The following is a 23,572-nucleotide window of genomic DNA, read 5'->3' on the forward strand; positions in this document are numbered from 1 at the left end:
GTCTACTCGATTCATGGCTGTGTGTCTCCAGTTCCGCACTCTGCGAAGGGTCCGCCAATCGTCTTCTACTTAAGCGAGCCACGTAGCTCGCGGCGTACCACGTCTTCTTGTACCGGTCGGATGACTCTGGAGAACCATTTTAGCCGGGTTGCTATCCGACATCCTAATGACGTGACCCGCCCACCGTAGCCTCCCGATTTTCGCGGTATGGACGATGATACCAACGTTGGTTCACTCAGCAGCTGATGCAGCTCGTGGTTCATTCGCCATCTTCAAATTCCGTCTTCCATCTGCACTCCACCGTAGATGGTACGCAACACCTTGCCTTCGAAAACTCCAAGGGCGCGTTGGTCATCTGCACGTAGGGTCCATGTTTCGTGCCCATAGAGGACTACCGGTCAAATCAGCGTTTTGTAGATAGTTAACTTCGTGTGACGGCGAACTATGTTCGATCGTAGATTATAGAAGATGGACTAAATAAGCTGTAGCTTTCGGAAAACCTGGTTGATAAAACCAGAGTATTCCAAATTTAGAATTCGAACCCGTTTGAGGATCAAGCTCAACCACTTTCAGCATGGTATTGCTGAAATTCAATCGCTTATTAAATAATTGATTTTTTTTTAAAGACACGGACAACGTCTTCAGCTTTCGGCTGTACAGACTGTTTTAAACTTAACATTAGACAACGGACAACGGAGCATGCACCAGTGGAAACGGGGAAGAAACTATTCTCACGAAAAGTTTCAACGCCCGAAGCGGGAATCGAACCCTCACCCCATAGCATGTGCGATTATAAGCTTGGTGATCCTAACCGCACGGCTACGAGGCTCCACTTTGACCCTCTAATATTTATATTTAGGGTATTGGTTCCCTTATTAAGCATGTGGCTCCCATTTTCATCCTACGAAAAACAAGGGATTGGAGCGCTGTTTGTTTTGTTTCTTATTTTTGTATTTTTTGTTAGAAATGAGCACCCATGTTAACACAAAGAACGGAATCAATCGGTGCCGTAATCGCTTGTTTTCGAATAGGATGAATATGGGAGCGTGAGATTACTGATGGCACGCATACCCTATGTGCAATACGTGGAAAGATGCATAGAAAGTCTTATGTATGCTCACTCGTTCTGGACGTGATCACAATGAGTTTGCACATTTTCACACCATACATCATTCACAATGGTAACGACTAAACCAGTACCAATGAAATTCAGCCTGTCAAGATACCAACCATTATAAATACCGGTTATTCCTCCGCCGAAATAAAAAAAGACTTATTTAATCTGCCTAAACAAACATACAATATTCCACAATCGACGCCGCGTCCAAACATCCGATCATCTGTTGTCGCGCCTCCAATAAGATCACCACAACACAGCGAAGAAAAACAGAAATCGCGAATAAACGAGCAATACAAATGCCTGATAATGGCTGGTTTTGGTTCTATGCCGGGTGATAACGACCCAGAGTTGCGCACCCAAACATGCGACCGTTGTTGGTGTTGTGTTGCTCCAGTTAAGTCAGTCGTCGTTAAGCGATTCGGTGGTTCGGTTCCAATTTCGCGACTAATGTCGAATTCGTTTTTGATTCAGTTCCAACCTGGGTTGGAACTGGATGAGATCACAGTTTCAACCCCAACCCGATTTCGGTTTCGCTTGTACTAAAGTTTGTTTGAGTTTGTTTGACGTTTGTTTGTTTACACATTTTCCGCCAATCCAGTTCCAACCCAGGTTCAAAAACGAATTCGACATAAGTCGTTTGCGTGGCTGCGCGTGGCTCGTTTAGTTCGCTGACACATTACCGTGCCATTTATTGCGCTGTTTAGCACCATTATCGAATAATTTGCGCCTTCAGTGGTACCCGACCGGCAAGAATTAGAATTTATAACTAGATAACCAGCTGCAAGTGCGATTCGTCGTTATGCTGCGAATTTCATCGACGAAGTTTTGCTTGGCGAGTGGAGTAAGGTGAACTTCTAAAGTGTTAAGTTTTAAAGGTTAAGGTTGATGGTCATATGGTTTTGTGATACCGAAAGAAAGAAAATATTGTTAAGTTTGGATTGGTTTGAGGGTGAAAATATGATTAGTGATCTGGATATAGAGACATCAACATCTAGTCGTCCAATGATGTGAAACAGCTACCATTGAAGTAGTCGTAATTTACATTGAAAATTTTGAACATCAACACCGAAGATTTGTCATGAACACAGATTGGACTCAATTTTCCAGGAACTTGAAAAAAGTGTCACCCCAGTTAAACGAGCCATTTGCTTTGCTGTTTTTTTTTTTTTGCTTTTTTGTTCTAGTACACCTTCTATCTGGGTGTTCCTTCAAACGGTGCTTCTGGGGGTTTCTCCAGGAATTCTATCTAAGGATTACATTATATTGGAGCCATATGGCATTTTCTTCCGAAAATCCTGCTGTGGATCCCTCCATATTCCTTTATGTTGTCCGTTTCAGGACTTCTTCAGGATTTTTTTTAGGAATGCCTTTAGGGATGATTACAAGAGTTTTGTCTGGGATTCCTCCAAAAGCTCTTTACGAGGATTAATCCAATAATTCAATTAAGAGATTTCTCCAGAAACTGCTGGGGAATTTGTAAGTAGAACTCCTTGAGTATTCCCATAAGGAATTTCAGAAGGAACTTCAAGAGAAATAAATAAGGGCTTGTGCTGTCTCAATTTTCAACCAAATGAGCTCAAGTTTTGGGAGAAGGCATAAAAGAGGAACGATTTTTTGAACCACGCTAATACCTACTGAGAATTCCAGGAGAATTTCTATACAGTATTTAGCAGGGAAACCCCCAGCAGCTCTTAGAGCTCCAAAAACATGTTTATGGATGAATTGCCAAAAGGAACTCTTGGAGGAACCCCAGGCTGAACTTTTGGGAAAGGACCCCAAAAAGATTTTCAGAAGTCACTACTGGAGAATTGCCAGAAAGAACTCCTGGAATATTTACAGAAGGCAAGGATCGGTATATTCGCCTCACTCCATTCATATTCACTCCCTTTTGCTGAAGCGAATCAAGAAAGATGCAGCAAACGGATTGTCATGATCAAACACCAGTGGGAAGCGATGCGCCGGCTGCTTGACATGAATATTCGTAGCCGTTCGTCGCAGTTTGGATCGCAAGCGAATGAATGAATGGCGAATGGTGACGAATGCTGGTGAGCGATCGAAGCGGCTATTATCATATCTAGAAGAGAACTTCTGCATGTAATGCATACATTTTTAGTGTATTATTGTGGAAATGCCAGATTAGCAAAGAAAATAATTCGAAAACATCAAAAATTCGTATGCACAATATCAATCGTATCACTCACGAATCGCATCACCACTCGATCGCTTGCGATGCGAATGTGGACGAATGAGTAATTTGCAAGTGTGACGTCGCACCGTTCGCCGGAGTTTGCTGTCGTCGCTGACAAGCATACACACAAACTAAAGCGACAACCGTTCGCTGCTGACTGTCTTCGAATGTGGAAGAAGATGAAATGTGGAGATCAGGAACCCTGACAAAAGGAATCTTTTAAGGATTTCAAGACGGAAGTCCAGGAAGACTCCCAGAAGAAACAAATAAGAAAGTATTTGCAACTGCAAAGCATGGGCAGCCCAATCATGGGCTATGAATTCAGTCATGATAATCAGTGAGGGTTAGAATTTAAGCGAAACATCTTACTTGATTTTTGGACCAATCAGGTATCAGAAGGCCGGCTCCAGAGGCACGTTATCCTCCATTTGGGACATTTGTGCCATCGCCATAATAATAGCCTATTTCATCATCCACCTGAGGGAAAAGGAAAGAAATCAGGATAAGGACAGGTAGGGTGATAGGCAAAAATACCCTGGAAGAGGGTACTAACGCATAAGCGTACCACAATGGGTTCAAACAGCGCCCTAAAACGGGCACTGTAATAACGCATAAAGCGAAAAGAGAGCCTATAGCTCTTTACCACAGCGGGTTAAGAACAACAGAATATCCTGAAGATTCAGGTTTTTGAAGTCAGTTTCACTCAATAAGTGTTTACCAAATACTCGGAAACGCAGTTGCGCAAAAACTGGACAGTTACATATCAAATGATACGAAGTTCCATAATCGGATTCACAGCTCTCACATGCAAATGATTAAGACTGATTCAGCCTTAGCTCACGAGAATAAACACCAGCACATGCTCGACCTTCGAGAAGGGGCCATCAGTGTTACATACGATGCCGTCTGAAATACTTCTTTCCAGATATCCAGATGTCCACTCTTCCCGGGAAGGAAATTTCGTGGAAAATTTTCTATATGGGAAATTACAAGCAATTGTAAGATCACTTGGAGCAAGGACAATTTTGTCCCAATTCTACAAAAGTGGAAGCAACGAAGTGTGTGTTGATGTGCGGTACACAGGAGTTTCTTCTAGTAGACCGAGTACCCGTAGACGGTAAGTGCAAGAAAGTGCTTCTTGTTTGAGATGAATGTGTAGTGGAGCTTCGTCAACGAGAACTTCGAGCGCTGCCGTGGGAGTTGAAGAGAACGCTCCAGACATCGCCATTAAGCACATCCTTTGGAGATGGCCTAACTTTGATTGGATCGTTCTCATTTCAACCTTTTGCCACCACACAAGACATCCATAGGCCAATATTGGCCGAACAACAGTTGTGTAGATCCATTTGATATACTTGGGTTTTAGACCCCAAGTTGTACCAAAGGTTCGCCGGCATTGCCCGAAGGCCATACAAGCTTTCTTGATTCTGAACTCAACTCAAGGTATCCAGGAAAGCTCGGAATCAAGAATAACTCCAACGTACTTTACCTGTTCAGTCCCATCGATTTCAGAATCAAAGAGACGCAAAGGTCGAACGCCATTACGGTTTTGCCTTTCCGTAAAAAGAACAATAGATGTTTTACTCGGATTAACCGAAAGGCCATATTGGCGACACCAACCCTCAACTACCTGAAGAGCGATTTTCATCAGGTCGAAAAGGGTGCTTATGCACATACCGACTAACAATGTTAGAAAGTCGTCGGCAAAACCATTAGTAGGAAAACCGCTATTATTGAGTTGCCTCAATAGCGTATCTGCTACGAGATTCCACAAAAGTGGTGATAAAACTCCCCCTTGGGGGCATCCACAAACACTCAATTTCCTAATCGCCGCTTGATGCAATGTCGAGAAGAGATGTCGGTTTTTGAGCATTTGGTGAATCCAATTAGAAATCATTGGAGATATACCATGACCCCGTGCGGCTTCCAATATGGCATCGAAAGGCACGTTGTCAAAGGCACCCTCGATATCTAAGAAAATACCCAAGCGAATATTTTCTCGGTATCGTAAACAACCTTTTGCAAAAGAGTCACAGTGGACTTACCAGATTGGTAGGCATGTTTGTTCACATGAAGAGGCACGTTGGCCAGATGAACATCACGGATGTGGTGATCCACAATGCGTTCTAAGCATTTCAGAAGAAAAGAGGTCAAACTGATAGGCCTGAAACTCTTTGCTTCCTCATACGACGCACGACCCAGTTTCGGAATAAACTTTACAGCAGGGGTTCCCAACCTTTTTGAGTTGGCGACCCCCGGAATTGTCAAAACATCTAGGGCCCAATGAAATTTTTTAGAAAACAATATGAATTAAATGAACAAAACCGAGTTTTTAATGTACAGTGACGTAGCCAGAAACATACTGAGGGAGGTATTTTCAACGATCAATGATACGTTGTTTTTAATTCGATACTTACATTTCGTAAACAATAATGTCATGTACATTTAATTTGAGGCGTCGCTGGAAAATTGCGGCGCAGCCGAAAATTTACCCTTCTGAAGGCGTTTTATACTAAAAATTTGTTCCTCAAATAGTGGCTTTTGAGGGTGGCAGTATACAAAATCAAAAATTGATATAATTTGCTCAAAATATAATAAAATTTTTACATTTTTTGGTAACATCGCGGCCCCTCTGCATTGGCTTCATGGCCCCCAGGGGCCGCGGACCACCGGTTGGGAACCCGTGCTTTACAGTAATATCCCGCCAGGATTTGGGAATATTCCCTGTAGCAAAACTGCAAACAAGTATTTTTTTCAAAACATGATTGAAATGATCAAATCCCTTCTGAAGCAAAATATGATAAATCCCATCTGCCCCAAGAGATTAGAAAAGAACAAAGCTATTAATTGCCCATTCAATCGATTCTAAAGTTATGATACTCCGAGCCGAGGCTAAAGAATCATAACTACAAGAAAAGACATCAGGTTCATCAAAATATGTAATATCCACACATCCAGGGAAGTTTGTGCTGAATAAGCATTCCAGAACTTCCTCATCAGAGGAAGTCAGATCATCATTTGGCAAACGAAGCTCGTTCACTCGGAAATCTTTAAATTTTGCAAGGATTTTGTTTAACCGACTGACTTCACTCAAACTGGAAACATTTGTACAAAGGTTTTTCCAGCCGGATCGTTCAGCAGACCGAAGAGCTTTCCTGTAGGCCTTGCGAGCCGACCTGAAAGCCTCCGATCCAGCCGAACGTCGTCTGTTCCAACTCTTTCTACATTGTTTCCTGAGTTTCGCCAGATCAGAGTTCCACCAAGGGGTTCCTCTTGTGATCTTCACAGGCCGTAGAGGGCATGCTTCTTCAAAAGCTTCCATGATGAAGGTCGTTGTAGTATCAACGGCATCATCTAAATTACTTGAAGTATCAATGGATGGTGAGTATCCATGAAATTTGACCGCAACCAAATCAGTAAAAAGATCCCAGTTTGTTGACCAGGGATTCTTGAAACGCAATGTTTGCGAGGTAACAGTTAAATGTTCAAAAAAGATGTAGCGATGGTCAGATAAAGATTCTTCATCTGACACATGCCAATTGGTCAGCTCGTGACTAATTTTACTAGAGAAAAGCGTTATGTCTAACACTTCCTCTCTAACAGATACCATCAAGGTTGGGCGGTTGCCTATGTTAAGTAATGCAAGATCTGTACTACTTAAGTACTCCATCAAACTGGAGCTTCTCAAGTTAATGTCTGAGCTGCCAATTAGCATCACTGCCAACAATTAGCGGAAGGCCTTTTGAAGTACAGTGTGCGATGACTTGTTTGAAAGCATCCGTAGGGGATGGTTCACCATGCGGTAAATCAACCGAACAATAAACGTATTTCCTGTTGAGGTTCCCAACAGATACATACATCAATTGTGATGGCACATACATTTCTGGAGGTTAGTTCAGAGATGAGTGTAGCAACTATTGCGTTGTTGACAAGCACACCGGCTCGAGGCATAACACGCGAGTTTCAAGTGAGACTAAAAAAGGGCAGCTGATTGTCTCGGAGAAGCACAAGGTCCACTGCACCATTGCTCCGGTTAGCACAGTAAGGGCAACGTACTGTGGAGGGCGCCCTAGTACTCCACAGGCTCCGTTTGCGGTTAGGTTAGGGCTATAAATTCACTCATGATTATTAGTGAGGGTAATATTTTAAGCGAAACATCTTGCTTGATTTTTGGCCCAAAGTCACCCTAACTGGCAGTACCTCAATCACCCCTACCCAGCTTAGTACTCTATGGGGAATTTGAAGAACTCCTAACAGAATTAGAGATTATGAGGAGGGCCCAGGGTCGGAGTAGATGAGGGGGCCCCTTGTAGCTACAGAAGCGATTAACAAAAATCTTTTTCTTTGTATTATTAGCCTATTAAATGTGTATGCTCGAGGCCATCCTCCCCCTCAACTGGACCTGATCGTGGGACTCATTCGAAGACACTTTATGCCTATCTTTTTATGAAAGTTTCAAGATTTTTGAAAGGATCTTCACATTTTTTGCTGTACAACCTGTACAACCTTTCTTAGCGTCACGTAATCTATATATGCTGTCCTATGTTTCGAACGGCAGAAAAGAAACCTTTGATAAGCTATCTAAATTGGCCTTTGATTAACGGTGCTATTAGACATTCGTTTGCAGCTGATAAAATTAGTTTGACAATAAAATTTTTATTGAAGAAAAAAAAAAACATGCCATTCTTCCTGCTAGTGCTGTGTCGCTATCTACAGTTAACGACCTGTGTTGGATTTGCCTATCTGAACAGAGAACTTCTGAGACACCCAAACGCCGAACACATACGACTCGACTGGAAACCAGTTCAGTCTAGATTTGTGTTGATATGATCAATGATGTGCAGTTGAGCTGGAACTAGACGTGTGCGCCGAAGCAGTTTTCATCAGCGGCGGCGTTTATAGTAATTTGAGGCAGCGGCGGCGGCGGCGTAATCGGCGTGACCTTATATTTTTTTAGTGAAAAGCTTAAAAACGTTAATACGGAATAATTTGTTTCCTGTACTTAAGTACAATTGTCATTTATTTTGTGTGAAAGGTGTAAACGTATGTATATCAGAGATCTATCCTTGCAAGAATTATGCTATAAATCCTTGAGGACGGACCAGGACCAGGAAATTTATAAAGAAATTCACTACGTCGCATATTCTTCCCTTAAACTCATTTTAGACCAGTGCTGTGAAATTGGATTATTTTTAGTTCTGTTAGGGTTCTATTAAGGAATGGCATGCGATTTTTCAGGAATTCCTCCAGAAAATTCTTTTGGAAATTCCTCCAGGAAGATCCTTAGATATTCCTCCACGGGTGGGATCGCAAACTTCTCTAGAGATTTATAGAAACTTCATGAATTCTTTCAGATTGTTTTTCCGGCAACTCTTAAGAAATCCCCCCAAAGATTTTTTTCAGAAGTTCCTTTAGAAATCACTTCAGATTTTATTTCTTGACGTTTCTCCAGAAATATCGCAAGAATATCTCTTTTTGGAATAACTGCACATCATTCTTCAGTTTTCCAGGATATTTCTTTTTGCGATTCCTTTATGAATACTTCACAGGGATAAATGATAAAGGGAAATTGTACCAGGGAGTTTTATCCACTAATACCATGCAGACATTATGCAAAAAAAAATCTTTCAAGAATCCAGAAGTATGTTCAAGAGTTCTTCCAAGGTTTGTTCTAAATCATCCTTCAACAATTCATTAGGGGAATTCTTTTAGTAGCTTTGTCTGCCATTTCTGCACAAATTACCGATGAATTGTTTTCAAGGATTCCTTCAGAAACTTCGTCATGATTTAATTTAGAATTTCCTCAAGGATGTTCTTGAAAAATGCCTTCAGCAATATTAAAAGATTTTAATCCAGGATCTTCTCCCTTAAAATTTATACAAAAATTTCTCATAATTTTTTTCTAGAAATTCCTCCAAATGGAGCGGACCTGGTGTGATGGTTAGAACACTTGACTATCATGACGAGGGATCGAATTCCGACAAACTCGCAAAATGTGAGTTCTTCCTTCGGAAGGGAAGTAAAGTGTGGGTCCCGAGATGAACTAGCTTAGAGCTAAAAATCTCGTTAATACAGATAAAAAAATCCTCCAAAGCCATCTCAGGAGATTTTTTTTCTTAATCGTTGGGCCTATACAAAGAGTGTGCCATAGAAAGGGGGGGGGCGGGTTTCGAAAATGGAAGTATTGCTGTAAGAAATCACTAAAGTGAATCACATACAAATTTTATAAAAGATATACAAGAAGAACTTCAGAAAAATACATAGGAAAAAACAATAGAAACTGTTTAAAAATTGCTACCAGGTTTAAATAGGTGGTTCGTAAAGTGTGGGCGAGGAAACAAATCTTTGCCGTTTTCTCATCGGCGTGGCAAATTTTGTTCGGCGGCGTGGAAAAATATGAACAGCGGCACGCCGGGTCAGTTTAACTGGCGGCGGCGGCGTGGAAAATCGTCGGCGACGGCGGCGCGGCGCGTCAGCGCACACGTCTAGCTGGAACGCGTAAATTGTAGGATAAGGCTTAAGGCTCAAAACAGAATCACATATTATCAAAAGCTGAAAAGCACTTTTTTCTAGAATGACAAAAAAAGCGAACCAAACCGGCTTATCCGATTGTCATAATTGATCAAATAAACAATCGAACATTTTTATCATCTTCGATTTGTGGATCATTTTGGGAAATAGTGCTTTTGTAGTTCTGGAAAATTTGCCATTCTGAATTGAGTCTAAAGGTTTTTACAATTCTATTACACTGGGTTGTAAATTCATACGAAGCTTGTCAATTCGGATCACTGGGTTTTCTTTATTTCCAATCACTGAGCAAAGCTGTCTACATTTGAAAATACATACAACAATATGTTCCTGAGTGTACTCGCTATAACTCAGTCAATTCCAAACCAATTGACTTGAAATTTTGTACACGGCTAGATACTATACGTATCTCATCGCGTTCCAAAAATTGTATCAATTGGTTCAGAATTGGCTGAGTTATTGCAGAAAAGTGCCCAAAATAGGACCCCTGCCGAGATGGTTCCACTTCCCTATACTATAATATTGTACTTATACAATTGAGTGCACGGATCACTTTGAAAAAGATGTAGCTTTCTATCTCTGAGCATGTATAACATTAAGATCTCAACACAATGTTCTATTTATACTGTATGTAAATATGTAACTGAATGGGGGGGTCCAAAATGGCGCTTGTAACCAGTCCAGGTGTTGGTGTCAACTTTTCACGATGGTCCATGATCGCTAAGCTGAACGGGAACTTCTTCTGTAGCTGTTATGCGCCTCTGCGGTGGTCGATATAGGAGTTAGCACAGAGGCTGGACTGTATGACGACAGAGTTGACATAGTAAAGACTGATAATAACAAAGCGCAACAATTTTTTTTGTCTCAAGAGCAAACTTATGTGTCTCTGACAGTGTTGAGAACCACTGGATTAGTCTCTCATGCTCTCGCCGATCTGCGTGCTCGCCGATAGCATTTCGTTATGCCTTGGCCGATGCACAATGGCAGAGAATAAGTTAGAAGTTATGTAGCCTCCATGTAGTAACGTGTCGTGTTTGTCATGTAACTTTATTAGTGTAAAAAAAGTAATGTTTTAATATGTTTTCCGCTGCGCCTGGCAGTTTGAATAGACAGTTATGTCTCCCGGCCACCACGAACTCCAGGCCGTAACAGTGGCGACGAGAAATCCGTGCGTGCAGTAGTGAGGAAACGCGACACGTTAAGTTTTCCGCGGAGGAGAAGATGGGCGACGGCGACACAATGGACTTTGGGCGGAGTGATCAAGCCCAGCGCCAGCATTCAACGTCAATGGCTGGATAGGATCTGCACCAGCGTCAGGTGGATCAGTGGCGACACTCGCCGGTTCTGAGGTCAGTATACCAGAACCAAAATGCTCCATTCCCATCAGCGCCCGTGGAAATGCATCCTCAACGGCACCAGTTCGTAAATCAACCCTCGCATCAAACCCCAGCAGGAATCAATGAATGAATTGATTCGCTACCATATGATGGGCAGTCAGCGGTGCAAGCACCACCGCACCGCCGCCATCGTCGTCAGGCCGGTTTCCACTCGATCGAGAAGAATACCTCGATGGGCAGTTTCGGCCAGCGAGAAATACTACAGTAGTATGAATCGGCTGATGGAGCTCCAGTACCAGGCTTCTGTGGAGCGAATGAATACAGTCAACCAACAAATGCAGTTGATGTTTTCACTATGTTTGACCACTCGAGTACCACAGCCAACATACGAGTCCTCCCCGAACAGTAAGCAACAGCAAGGAACACAACACCAAGCACCGTTTCCAAACAATGTCGACTCTACGGCGGCGGTAATAAATTAAGTGCAACCGCGGCAACCACGAGTGGATCAGCTGATTGTTCCCGAGCCGGCGCTTCGTTGTGATGATCATCAGCAGCATTAGCAAGAAATAAAAAATCCTATTGCCGTACCTGCACCACCCGACGGCAGTAGCGATGAGGTTTTCGAACACGCTCAGCAGAACGAGCCTGGTTTTTCTGATTTTTTTTGTACTCGAAAATTGATAAATCGTCAAATATTAGGGGGGGGGGGGGCAAAACCATGCTTGCCCCCCTTAAGTTGACGCCTATGGTAGTCATCCAATCTGCGTGGAAGCCTTTTGGTTCTCTATTGAAACGTTCTTCTCTGCCTGGAGATTTTGCTGAACTACGTTGTTCAGATGGCGATGACTGAAACTCTGCATCCCATCCAGTTGTCTCTTGTTTCGGAATCTGCTGTGCTTGACAGGCTTGACCTGAGAGGCTTGACCATAACGTTGTCTCGGCGATACTCATGACCATTCACATCCACAACAGTAGAACGGTCGGAAACTGGATCAACAACGGTCGCAGGCGTCCATTCCTTCTCAGTTGGTGTGAGTTTTACGAAAACGGGTTGTCCTATCTCCCGAGGCGGCAATATCTTAGTCTTACGGCCGTAGTGATATTTCGTCTCGCCGGTTGCGGGTTGCATTGTAGCTTCTTACATCTTCTTCAATCTTCGGCTGGTACTTATGCTCCGCCATGGGATTTCCAAAACGGCATCGTCGATGCATCAAGCGTTGAGCAGGAGAGCTGCCCACTTTGTTGGGGGGTATTCCTCCACTGTAACAATACTTCCCAGTCCTGCTTTGAGTCAAACGCCTTCCTGAGTAGTGACTTGGCAATTTTCACAGCTGATTCGGCCTTGCCGTTCGCTTACTGGTGATACGGGGCAGAAACTGTTTGCTGGAAGCTAAACTCGACTGTGAACTTTCGAAATTCTCCGCTTACAAACTGCACGCCGTTATCGGTGGTTACGATCTGAGGTCGTCCAAATCGAGCGAAATCTCTTTTGCACGCTCCGATAATAACTCCTGTAGTCATTGATTTCAGCTCGTCAAGCTCGAAATTATCCGAGAAGTGATCTACCGTTATCAGGTAAAACGACTTCCTTCTGAAACGGATAGCATGGTACTTGATGACTCTGCATCGGCTGCGATTGCTGATTCGCTGCAAACTTCGCACAAACATCGCAGTTCTGAACCGTTTGACGGATTTGATCGTTTAAGCCAGGCCAAAAAACTGTATCGCGAGCCAGTTTGACCGTTGCTTCGATGCCCGAGTGTGATTGGTTCAATATCAGACCCCTCAGCTTCCTTGGCACCAAGATTGTGTCGTTTCGGTACACTAATCCGTTGTGAATACTAAACTCATCACGATACAACCAATACACTTTCATCGCCTCTGGTACATCATTTTTGCTCGGCCATCCGTCACATCCTTCGGGCGTTCCATAGCAAGGAGACTGCTGATCTTGTTCGGATCTGCCTTCACACTACCAGCTGATGAAAGCACATGACCGAAGAATTTCACGTTTTCTCGGCACAACTTAACCTTGTCGATATTCAGCTTGATGTTTTGTTGATTGACACGCTGCAAGAACGTTTCCAGACAACGGTTATGGTTCAACACTGCTTCCTCGACGGAATTTCCGCAGCCAAATATAAGGATGTCGTCCGCAAATGCTCGCACTCCTCGCAAGCCATGAAGAACCACGTACAGTTTCTTCTGAAATATTTCCGGTGCAGGTGATATACCGAATGGCATCCTCAGCCATCGATAGCGTCCGAAAGGCGTCCAGAATGTCGTGAGTTTGGAACTTTGCTCATCTAGACAAACTTGCCAGAATCCACACTTCGCATCTAGGGTAGAGATAACCTCCTGATTTCTGAAATCGGGAAATAGCTCGTTAACCGTTGGCATTGGATAGTGTGGTCGTTTGAAAGTCTTGTTCAAAATGAACGGATCAAGACAAACGCGTATTTTATTGTTGCGTTTAACCAGCACGAGATTGTTGACCCAATCGGTGTTATCCTCTTCTTTTACGATCACACCTAGCTGCTCCATTTTATGCAGCGTTCGCTCCAGATCCTTTCGCAGTGCCCGAGCAGAAGGGAATAACAACAGCATAAGAAGCTGTGTTATTTTGGCAAAATAACTGAATAATAAAATCGATTATTTTTAAGTTATTACCATAACATATTGTGTTATAAACTTGTCTGTCATAAGCGGCAAAATAACAAATTCCATAACAAAAAAATGTTCCTGGAAAACGATTTCAATAACTTGTTTTGTTAGTTTCAATAACAACTTAATAACAGTGAATGCGGAAAATATTTCGATAAAAAATTTTGATATTATTATGTTATTTATAATAAACGGGGAGAAAAATTTGCTATGATAAACTCGTTACTAAATAAGTTATAATACTTATTATATAAAATTATTCGCTTTGTCTCACAAAAATAGCATGAGGTTCATCACTCTGACGTAAGAAATATTTGCAAATGATCAAAAAATACTGTATTCAACTTTTAATTCATTCTAAGAGATTTTAAGTCGCAAGATAATCGAACTTGAGTAATTTCTATATTATCAAATACAACGAGCTTCGATTTCCACCTGTAATTTATAAACTGTTATACTTTATTTGGTTTCGGAGCACGGTTTTGAAATCAGCACGTGTACTTGAAAAAGTTTGATCGTCGATAGCAATTTGTGACTTTTGTTTTTGTTTTTTTTTTCAGCATAGAAACTGATTTTTTTAGAATGCTCAACAGTTTTGCAGAAAAATTTTGGGATATTGGAAAGATTGTTTTAATTCCTCCGATTTTTCCCTGGATTCAAGAAATATGTCGAATATTTCTCCTGGATTCTACAAGGATTCCTCCAAAAAATTTGCTATAATTTCTCCTGAAATTCCTCTGATGATTCCTACAGGAATTTCACTAGAAATTTTTGCAATATTTTTTTCTAAAACTCTAAAATTCTTCCAGAAATTTGTCGACAGATTTTGTCATAAACTTTTCCATAAATGACTCTAAAAATCTTCCAAAAATTTCGCCGAGAGTTCTTTGACGGAATCTTTCATGGATTTTCAAAGACTCCTCCAGTATCCTGCATAGAATCCCTTCAAGGGTTTCTCCAGAATTTCCTGTGATCATTAGTCCTGAACATCATCTTAAGATTTCTCTGAAAATTTCTTTGAGGATTTCACCAAAAGTTTTTCCGAAGGATTCTCCAGGAGCTTTTCAAAAGATTCTGCCAAGAATTCTAATAATTGCTCAGAAGAATTACATTCGGAGTTTCTGAGAAAATTGCGCCAGTAGTTCTCTTGAAGACTTCTCCAAGGATTTATCGAAAGGTTCCTCCAGAACTTCCAAGTGCTTATCCGAAAATTATTTAAGGAATTCTTAAAAGGAGTCGTTTAGAATTTTCCTTCTAAACTGAATACAATAATGGAACAACACAAAGGGGCAAGTCATAATTGTCGAATTGTTGCTGTGATTTCAAAACTTATTACTGTTGTGCTATTGCTGGTAAGTTGATCAATAGTATGTACAATAATAATTAAACTTGTACTTCAACAAAACTAGTTATTTCAATGTAATTTAGTTAATGTATATCAATAGCTTGATTATAACAATATGAGATTGTCCAACAAAATTTGTTATGGAAAAGGTATGCATTGATAATTAAGTAATAACAAAACATGATATAAAAACAGGTTATGTGATTTCGTAGTTATTAACTTGCTATTTTCCTCTGCTCGGGTGTTACTGCTATTTAACGTGGATGCTGAACGGATGGCTTGATGTTTGCATCCACCTCCAAACTAACGATTCCGGAGAACTTCCCTAGACCATGGAACACCTCTGGATACTTTTCGATGATGTGCTCAACTGAACTTGTTTGTTCCGATTTGATGGAGTAACATATCTTGATGAGCTGTAGCGCCAAACACGTTTTCATGGAAAGTAGTGGGGGTTGCTCGAAATCGACGACATGGAATACCACCTTGTACCGTTGGATGCGATACTCGCAGGGTATTACAGTTCTTCCCAAAGATGTCAGGGATCCTCCTCCAAAGGCTCTCAGCACAGCTTGCTCGCTGTCCAGTTTTAGCTGCTTCGTTCCCAAAATCTTCATAGCACTGTTCATGCCGATTACGTTGCACGAGGCCCCTGAGTCCAGGATGCATTTCACTACAGCAGAACGATTGTTTACATCGTGAAATGCTGGCTTGTAGAACGGATTCTCCATTACGCTTTACTTGGTAGAGATACTGAACCCTTTCGCTTGACTCGTCGCTCCTGACTCCTTCATCCATGTCCCGATCTTCCAGCTCTACTACCTTGATTCCTGGAGGGTTTCTTCCGATGGTGTTGCTGTCGATCTTCCTGTCTCTTCCGATTTACTACCGCAAAATGGTTCCTTTGTTTGCAGTAGTTGCAAACAGCTCTTCGAGCTGGACAATTTCTTAGTTTGCTGTGAAATCCTTTGCCGTAAAAGTTGCACTTTTTTGTTTTCTTACCACTGTCCAATCTATTTACGAAGTGCGCGGACGCTGTTACCATTGCAGCCAGTTATAGGGTTCCATCTTTGACCGTGTATTTAAGGATATTATTATTATTATTATTATCTTTATTTACGAGATTTTCAGCCCTGGGCTGGTTCATCTCGGAATATTTAAGGATAGACTTGTTAGAATCCCAAAATGGCTGCCACCATGGCCGACTTTGGCACCTACTCACGATTTCGAGGGCACAAATATCTTCCTAATCAAAACCTGATCTTCATATATGAAGCTTCTTACAAGTGAGCAAGAACAGAATAATAAAATGCACTGTTGTGTGAAGCTTGCTTCTTGAGATTTGTGCGTTTGAAGTTCTGAAGCGCTGTTGAAGCGGGATTTCAAGACGGTTGTCCATAACTCAGACAATTTTGAACCGATTCTGATGAAATTGTGTACACATGTAAGCACGATTAGTACTATCCGTGTATAAAATTGGTTCAAAATTAAGTAAGTCATAGCAAAAAAACGACCCGTGCAAAAAACAGAATCGCGTACTATTTTTTCATGTTTTCAACCTGATTTAACACATTAAATATTGTATTTTGTATGACGTGAAAAGATAGTATCTAAAAATATGCCTAAATACTTTTACAAAAATTCAATCTTTTTCTTATATTCACTCACCTGAACATACATAACCCATTAAACAAAGTTTGATGTTATCAAACGTCTGTCACGTAACATTTTCAGAATTTTTATCTTCACGTGCTTCAAAAGGTTTATTTTAAAGCGCGAAAGTATCATCTGACGAAGCAGGTTGTTTTGGCTTCCTTTGTCCTTTCTTGACCCTAGAGCGATCGCGCTTTAGTATTTTGTACAACACGTTGAAAAAATCTCGATTTTTGTACTCAGCATTAGCGTGATGTTGACGGAGGTGGCCAACCGCGTGAGTTACGGAAAGTTAAGCTCAGCTTCTTCAATAACCTAGTTAGTAGAACTTTAAAATCTTAAAATTGTGGGTTTGCAATGTTGAATAGACCGGCCCACATTTGTATGGCGAGAAACAAAAGTTGGAAAAATTAACGGGGCACCCTCTAGAATCGTGCCTTTGGATGAGAAGAACAATCTGTGAAAGATTCAGCTCAATCGGTTTAAAACTGAGCTGGCGCAAACGAGTTGAAGGTTTGTATGGGATCTTCAGTCCAAATATATGGGAAATTGGTTGACCTCCAGTCTCTCATTCTGCACGATGGTTGAAAGAGTTTGATTTGGCTCATAATTGGAAAAATAGTAGTTGATACCCTAAGGAAGAAATTTGTAGAAGATCATATAATGATAAAACTTAGTTTAGTTGCCGTTTCAGCTAACGAAAGCAGGATGAGGACTTCTTCCCCAGTTTACTCTCGGTTATTACATGCAGCACGTGTTTGCGCTCTACATCACACAGTGGCTGATTTCGTCATTTTAGCGCGCTTAATTAATATTTTTTTAACTATGACGTTTAGCGTCATGGTGTCTTCGAGAAAGTTTTTCGCTTTAATAAGGGGCTTCTTTTGAACTATTGTAAAAAATGATCAATCCCCCTAAAAGTGAGATAGAAAATTTATTTTTTGCATTTTTCAAGATACAAGGTTGGTGTCTTCACAAAAGTTGTAGAAAATGTTCTTTGGAGCAACTTTGTCGAAGATGCCAAGTTTGTAACTCCGTTACTTTTCAAGATACGTTACGTTTTTTATCATCAGCCCCTTGAAAAAGGTTTTTGCGCAATAACTTTCGAAGAATTGATTCTACATTTTTCTGATGTTCTACAAAGTTATAGATAATGGTAAAATACATAACTTCGCCGAACACGACATCCCGCTTATTTCAAAAATAAAATAGTTATAACTAGAGTTATAACGGTTTTTGTAGTTTTTTGGGCCATATTTCAAGCATATATAACCTAGCTATAGGCAATTATATGCAAATTTCCTATTACGCATGTATACAAGTAATTGCCTCTCTTAGAAAGCCAAAACCATCAAACTGTAAGAGACTGTAAGATGGTTTTTGTACAGAAACTTTCAACCATCTATGTTACTTTTATATGGGATTTATTCATATTTTCACCATATTTTTTTGAGAGTTCATTACAGCTTGCATTTTTATTGTTATTGTAAGTGTGTGGATATATAGAAAGGATTGTGGTGCATTCTGCAACATTCATGAAGTACGTTACATGAAAACTTACCATCTACTTCTATTTTCTGACTAACTGGCAGTGCTGCACGTAGTCCACGAAAAGAACGCATAAAGTGTTCCTTTTTTGTCAGATCACGATTAAACAGCACCTTACTGTAAAGTACAATAAGATTTATAATTAGCTATAACTATTGTATACATGTACTAGAGGGAGCGTTCACAAAATATGTCACGCGCAAGTTTAGAATTTGAGAAAAAATGGCACTTCGTTCGCTCTTTTCGTGGACTACATGCAGCACTGTGAGTTAGTAAGAAAATATAAATCGATGGTAAGTTTTTGTGTAACGTACTTCATGAATGCTCTAGAATGCACCACAATCCATTCTATATATTCACACACACGTACAATAACAATAAAAATGCAAGCTTCCATGAACTGTCAAATAAATATGTTGAAGATATGAATAAATCCCATATAAAAGTAACATACATGGTTGAAAGTTTCTGTACAAAAACCATCTTACAGTTTCTTACAGTTTGATGGTTTTGGCTTTCTAAGAGAGGCAATTACTTGTATATTCACATGCTTAAAAGGAAATTTGCATATAATTGCCTATAGCTAGGTTATATATGCTTGAAATATGGCCCAAAAAACTATAAAAACCGTTATAACTATTTTATTTTAGAAATTAGAAGAATGTCGTGTTCGGCGAAGTTATGTATTTTAGCATTATCTATAACTTTGTAGAACATCAGAAAAATGTAGAATCAATCCTTCGAAAGTTATTGCGCAAAAACTCTTTTCAAGGGGCTGATGATAAAAAACGTAACGTATCTTGAAAAGTTACGGAGTTACTAACTTGGCGTCTTTGACAAAGTTGCTCCAAAGAACATTTTCTACAACTTTTGTGAAGACACCAACCTTGTATCTTGAAAAATGCAAAAAATAAATTTTCTATCTCACTTTTAGGGGGATTGATCATTTTTTACAATAGTTCAAAAGAAGCTCCTTATTATAGCAAAAAACTTTCTCGAAGACACCATGACGCTAAACGTCATAGTTAAAAAGTTATTAATTAAGCGCGCTAAAATGACGAAATCAGCCACTGTGCATCATAGGCGGCTATGTTGTTCTTCATTTCAATTGCTCAAGCGCGTGCCTATGATGTAGCGCGCAAGCTTCGACCGACAAACACGTGCCGCACTACTTTTATAGTCATTCAATATCTCATTTCAGAACCATCCACACCTACAAACCACTTGCCTGCTCGGCAACCTCCGCCCCCTCCAATACAACCGAACGCAACCAAAGCTACATCCATCACATCGGCAAGAACCCCCTGGTCTATCGAAACGTCGGTCAGCATCTGCGGATCGCAGCGGAAAAGTATCCCAACAATGAGGCACTGGTTTCCTGCCACGAGAACAAACGGCTTACGTTTTCCGATGTGCTGGAAAAGGCCGATCGGATTGCGGCTTCTTTTTACGAGCTGGGCCTAAAGAAGGGAGACCGGGTCGGAATTTGGGCTCCAAATGGGACGCAGTTCTATTTGTCTTCGCTGGCCGCGGCTAGGGCCGGAATGATTTCGGTGAGTTTGAAGAGGTTGTTCTGTTTATCTACGTCTCCTGTTACGAGTGTATCTTTTCTTCTTACGCGCTAATTCACGCTATCAAATGCATGCTCCTTCGGTTAGTGAACCGTGAAGTGTACTGTCTATGTTCTATACTGGTACTCATGTACGTATATCTGATATTTTTGTTACTACTTGTTTCTTAAACTTTCACTTCATTTGCAGGTCTTGATCAATCCGGCCTATCAAGTACCTGAAATTGAATACGCCATCAACAAAGTTGGAGTTAAGGCCATCATTGCCAATGAGAACTACAGAACCCAGCAGTACTACAACATGTTAGCGCAGCTGGCTCCGGAATTGGCACAGTGTAAACCTAGCGAACTCAACAGCTCCAAACTGCCATCACTTAAGACTGTTATTATCGACAGTGAACTGAATAACAAGCTCCCGTAAGTAGTGTTTGGAGTTTCTAAAAAGTAAAGAAGAGTCAAGAACATTTTATTTCCAGAGGTGCCGTCGCTTTCAAAGACCTTTTCAAACTATCACCTCAATCGGAGGTTTCCAAGATTGAGGCACTGCAATCGAAAATCCCTCCGGACAGTGGCGTCAATATCCAGTTCACATCCGGTACTACGGGGCAACCGAAGGCGGCCTTTATGTCCCACTACGGATTCGTCAACAACGGAATCCACATTGGTCATAGGAACGAGTTTGACCTGAAAGATCATCGAATTTGTGTTCAAACGCCGTTTTTCCATGTGTTTGGAATCGTAATAGGCATCGTGGCAGCAATGAGTTACGGAACAACACTGGTGGTCCCGGGACCCGGGTTTAAGGCGTCCGAATCGCTGGAGACGATCGTGAAGGAAAAGTGAGTACTATCGTTGACTATACTAATCCTAATGACTTAAAAACTTGCTTTCTACAGATGCTCAGTAATCTACGGAACGCCAACCATGTACGTGGACTTGGTACGAGCCGTCCGGGAGAGTGGCATCAAATTACCTCCGGTTGACCTAGCGGTGACGGGAGGAGCTGCCTGTTCACCGCAGCTGTTCATAGACATTCAGCAAACGCTGGGAGTGCGCCAGGTGAAAACCGTCTTCGGAATGACGGAAGCCTCTGCTGTGCTATTCCAATCGCTGTTCAACGAATCGAAGGAGAATGTTCTGAAGACGGTTGGTCATCTTACGGATCACTACGAGGCAAAGGTCGTTGATCAAGATGGAAATACAGTGCCGTTCGGGACATCCGGAGAACTCTTGGTGAGGGGCTACGGAACCATGCTAGGATACTGGGGTGATGAACAGAAGACCAAGGAAACGATCGACGTGGACAAGTGGTTGAAGACCGGAGATCAGTTCCAGCTGCGAGAGGACGGCTACGGAAAGATTGTTGGCCGCATCAAGGAGATGGTGATCAGAGGTGGAGAGAACATTTATCCGAAAGAGTTGGAAGACTTCCTATGTACGCATCCAAAGATTTTGGAGACGCATTGTGTCGGAGTTCCAGATGAACGGATGGGCGAAGAAATATGCGCTTATGTGCGGCTAAAGGATATAACGATGAGCTTGGAGCATGCGGAGATGAAGGCGTTTTGCAAAGGAAAGATAGCTCATTTCAAAATTCCCAAGTATTTGAGGATTGTGGATAGTTTCCCGAAAACCGTGTCGGGGAAAATACAGAAATTTAAGCATGTAGATTTGTTCAAGTCTGAATCCGTCCAAACAGATTAGTAATATAGTTAAGGTCTCCTACTATGGTTTTATTGCTTCAACGATGACTTCCTTGCGATGACTTGTGTTGCACAAATTTTCTCATGCAAAATACAACTTTTAGGTTGGCATCAATCCAGCTTTTCAGGCTCCGGAAGCCGAATATGCTCTGAACAAGGCAGGCGTCAAAGCTCTTATCTTAGCTGAACAGCATTTTACGCAGAACTACTACGACTTGACAACACAAGTTGTTCCAGAATTGAAGAACAGTTCACCAGGTAAACTGAGAAGTACTCGAGTACCAACCTTAGAAACAGTCATCATGGACACGAGCAGCGGAACTTCTTTACCGTAAGTTCTCGTCAGCAGAAAATTCAAACCGATATTAACGCAATGATGTTCTGTATCGCTAGTGGAACAATCTCCTACAAAGACATGTTACAGCTCTCAACCGAGCAAGGCATCACTGCAATCCAGTCTCTCCAAAGCACCATATCCCCGGACAGTGGTTTGAACATGCAGTTCACGTCCGGAACTACCGGGCTTCCGAAGGCAGCTCTCGTAACGCACAACGGCTTCATAAACAACGCCATTCACCTAGCACATCGCAACGAGTTTGACGTGAAGCAGCACCGTATCTGTCTTCAGCTTCCCTTGTTCCATGCCTTCGCCATGGTGGTTGGTGTCCTGACTGCATTCACCTACGGGACAACCATCGTTCTACCGGGAGCTCGGTACAAACCCATGGAATCACTCGAAGCGATCGTGAAAGAGAAGTAACGCTCTGTTTACACAACCAACAAATATCCCTTACCAAACCTTCAATCTTCCAGATGCACGGCAATCTACGGAACCCCAACAATGTACGTGGATCTTGTGAACAAGGTCCGGGAAACCAACTTCAAGCTACCTCCCGTTGACCTGGCCGTCACCGGAGGAGCAACTTGCTCCCCACAACTCTTCACAGACATCCTGGAAATCCTCAACGTCCGCAAAGCGAAAACGGTGTACGGCCTGACGGAAGCCTGCGGAATCGTTTTCCAATCGATGTTCCATGACACTCGGGAGCTCATACTGGACACGGTTGGACATCTGATGGATCACTTCGAGGCCAAGGTCGTCGATGGCAAAGGGAACGCTGTGCCGTTTGGGACACCCGGTGAACTGTGGGTTCGCTCGTCCGGGATGATGCTCGGCTATTGGGGTGACGAGAAGAAAACGAAGGAGACGCTCGATGCCGATGGATGGTTGCGTACTGGCGATCAGTTTGTGCTGCGGGAAGATGGTTACGGGAAGATTGTCGGACGAATCAAGGAGATTATCATCCGGGGAGGGGAGAATATCTTTCCGCGGGAAATTGAGGACTACTTGAACACGCACCCCAAGGTGCTGGAAACGCATTGTGTAGGAGTTCCAGATCCAAGGATGGGAGAGGAGATATGCGCTTTTGTAAGGTTGAAAGAAGAAGGACAGACGTTGGGGTTTGACGAGATGAAGGATTTTTGCAAGGGGCAAATGGCGCATTTCAAGGTTCCGAAGTATCTGCGGGTTGTAGATGAGTTTCCGAAAACAACTTCTGGGAAGGTACAAAAGTTTAAGTTAGTAGAAATGTTTAAGTGAAATGGTTGGTGAAGTGGATAAATTTAAATTAAGTTTCTGGCATATATTTCTATCTGTTTTTTTTTTTTTAATTTTGTGAGAAATCCCCGAAAAATAAGCTTAAATGTCAAAGACAGTAAGTGCTAAATTCCTCCTTCTGGTTTGTTTAAATATGTGGTGTTAAGGGCATATATGAGTGAATCCAAAAATAGCTGTCATTCACTGTCTTGCAAAACACATAAGCATGGATCTCGTCATTCAAAGTCAAGTTCAAAAAACTTACTGGAGAGCTACACATTACTTGCTCACTCGTATCAAACATTATGCAACATTT

General features: G+C 41.7%; 1 protein-coding gene and 1 pseudogene across 2 annotated transcripts; both read left to right on the forward strand.

The window, feature by feature from the left end:
- Window positions 1–1,771: 1,771 nt before the first annotated feature.
- On the forward strand, window positions 1,772–23,292 carry LOC115255411 (medium-chain acyl-CoA ligase ACSF2, mitochondrial-like). 2 transcript variants are annotated; one of them, XM_062850490.1, is made up of 5 exons: window positions 1,772–1,966; window positions 19,588–19,939; window positions 21,764–21,990; window positions 22,053–22,415; window positions 22,473–23,292. In XM_062850490.1, the coding sequence occupies exons 1-5, from the start codon at window positions 1,920–1,922 to the stop codon at window positions 23,257–23,259; spliced, it is 1,776 nt and encodes a 591-aa protein (XP_062706474.1). In that variant the 5' UTR covers window positions 1,772–1,919; the 3' UTR covers window positions 23,260–23,292. The 2 variants fall into 2 exon arrangements, with proteins under 2 accessions (XP_062706474.1, XP_062706473.1); XM_062850489.1 differs by lacking the exons at window positions 21,764–21,990; window positions 22,053–22,415; window positions 22,473–23,292 and adding exons at window positions 20,147–20,373; window positions 20,433–20,795; window positions 20,853–21,681.
- On the forward strand, window positions 11,206–12,881 carry LOC134288768 (uncharacterized; annotated as a pseudogene).
- Window positions 23,293–23,572: the final 280 nt, after the last annotated feature.

This window comes from Aedes albopictus, chromosome 2, assembly GCF_035046485.1.
Source record: "Aedes albopictus strain Foshan chromosome 2, AalbF5, whole genome shotgun sequence".
NCBI lineage: Eukaryota > Metazoa > Arthropoda > Insecta > Diptera > Culicidae > Aedes > Aedes albopictus.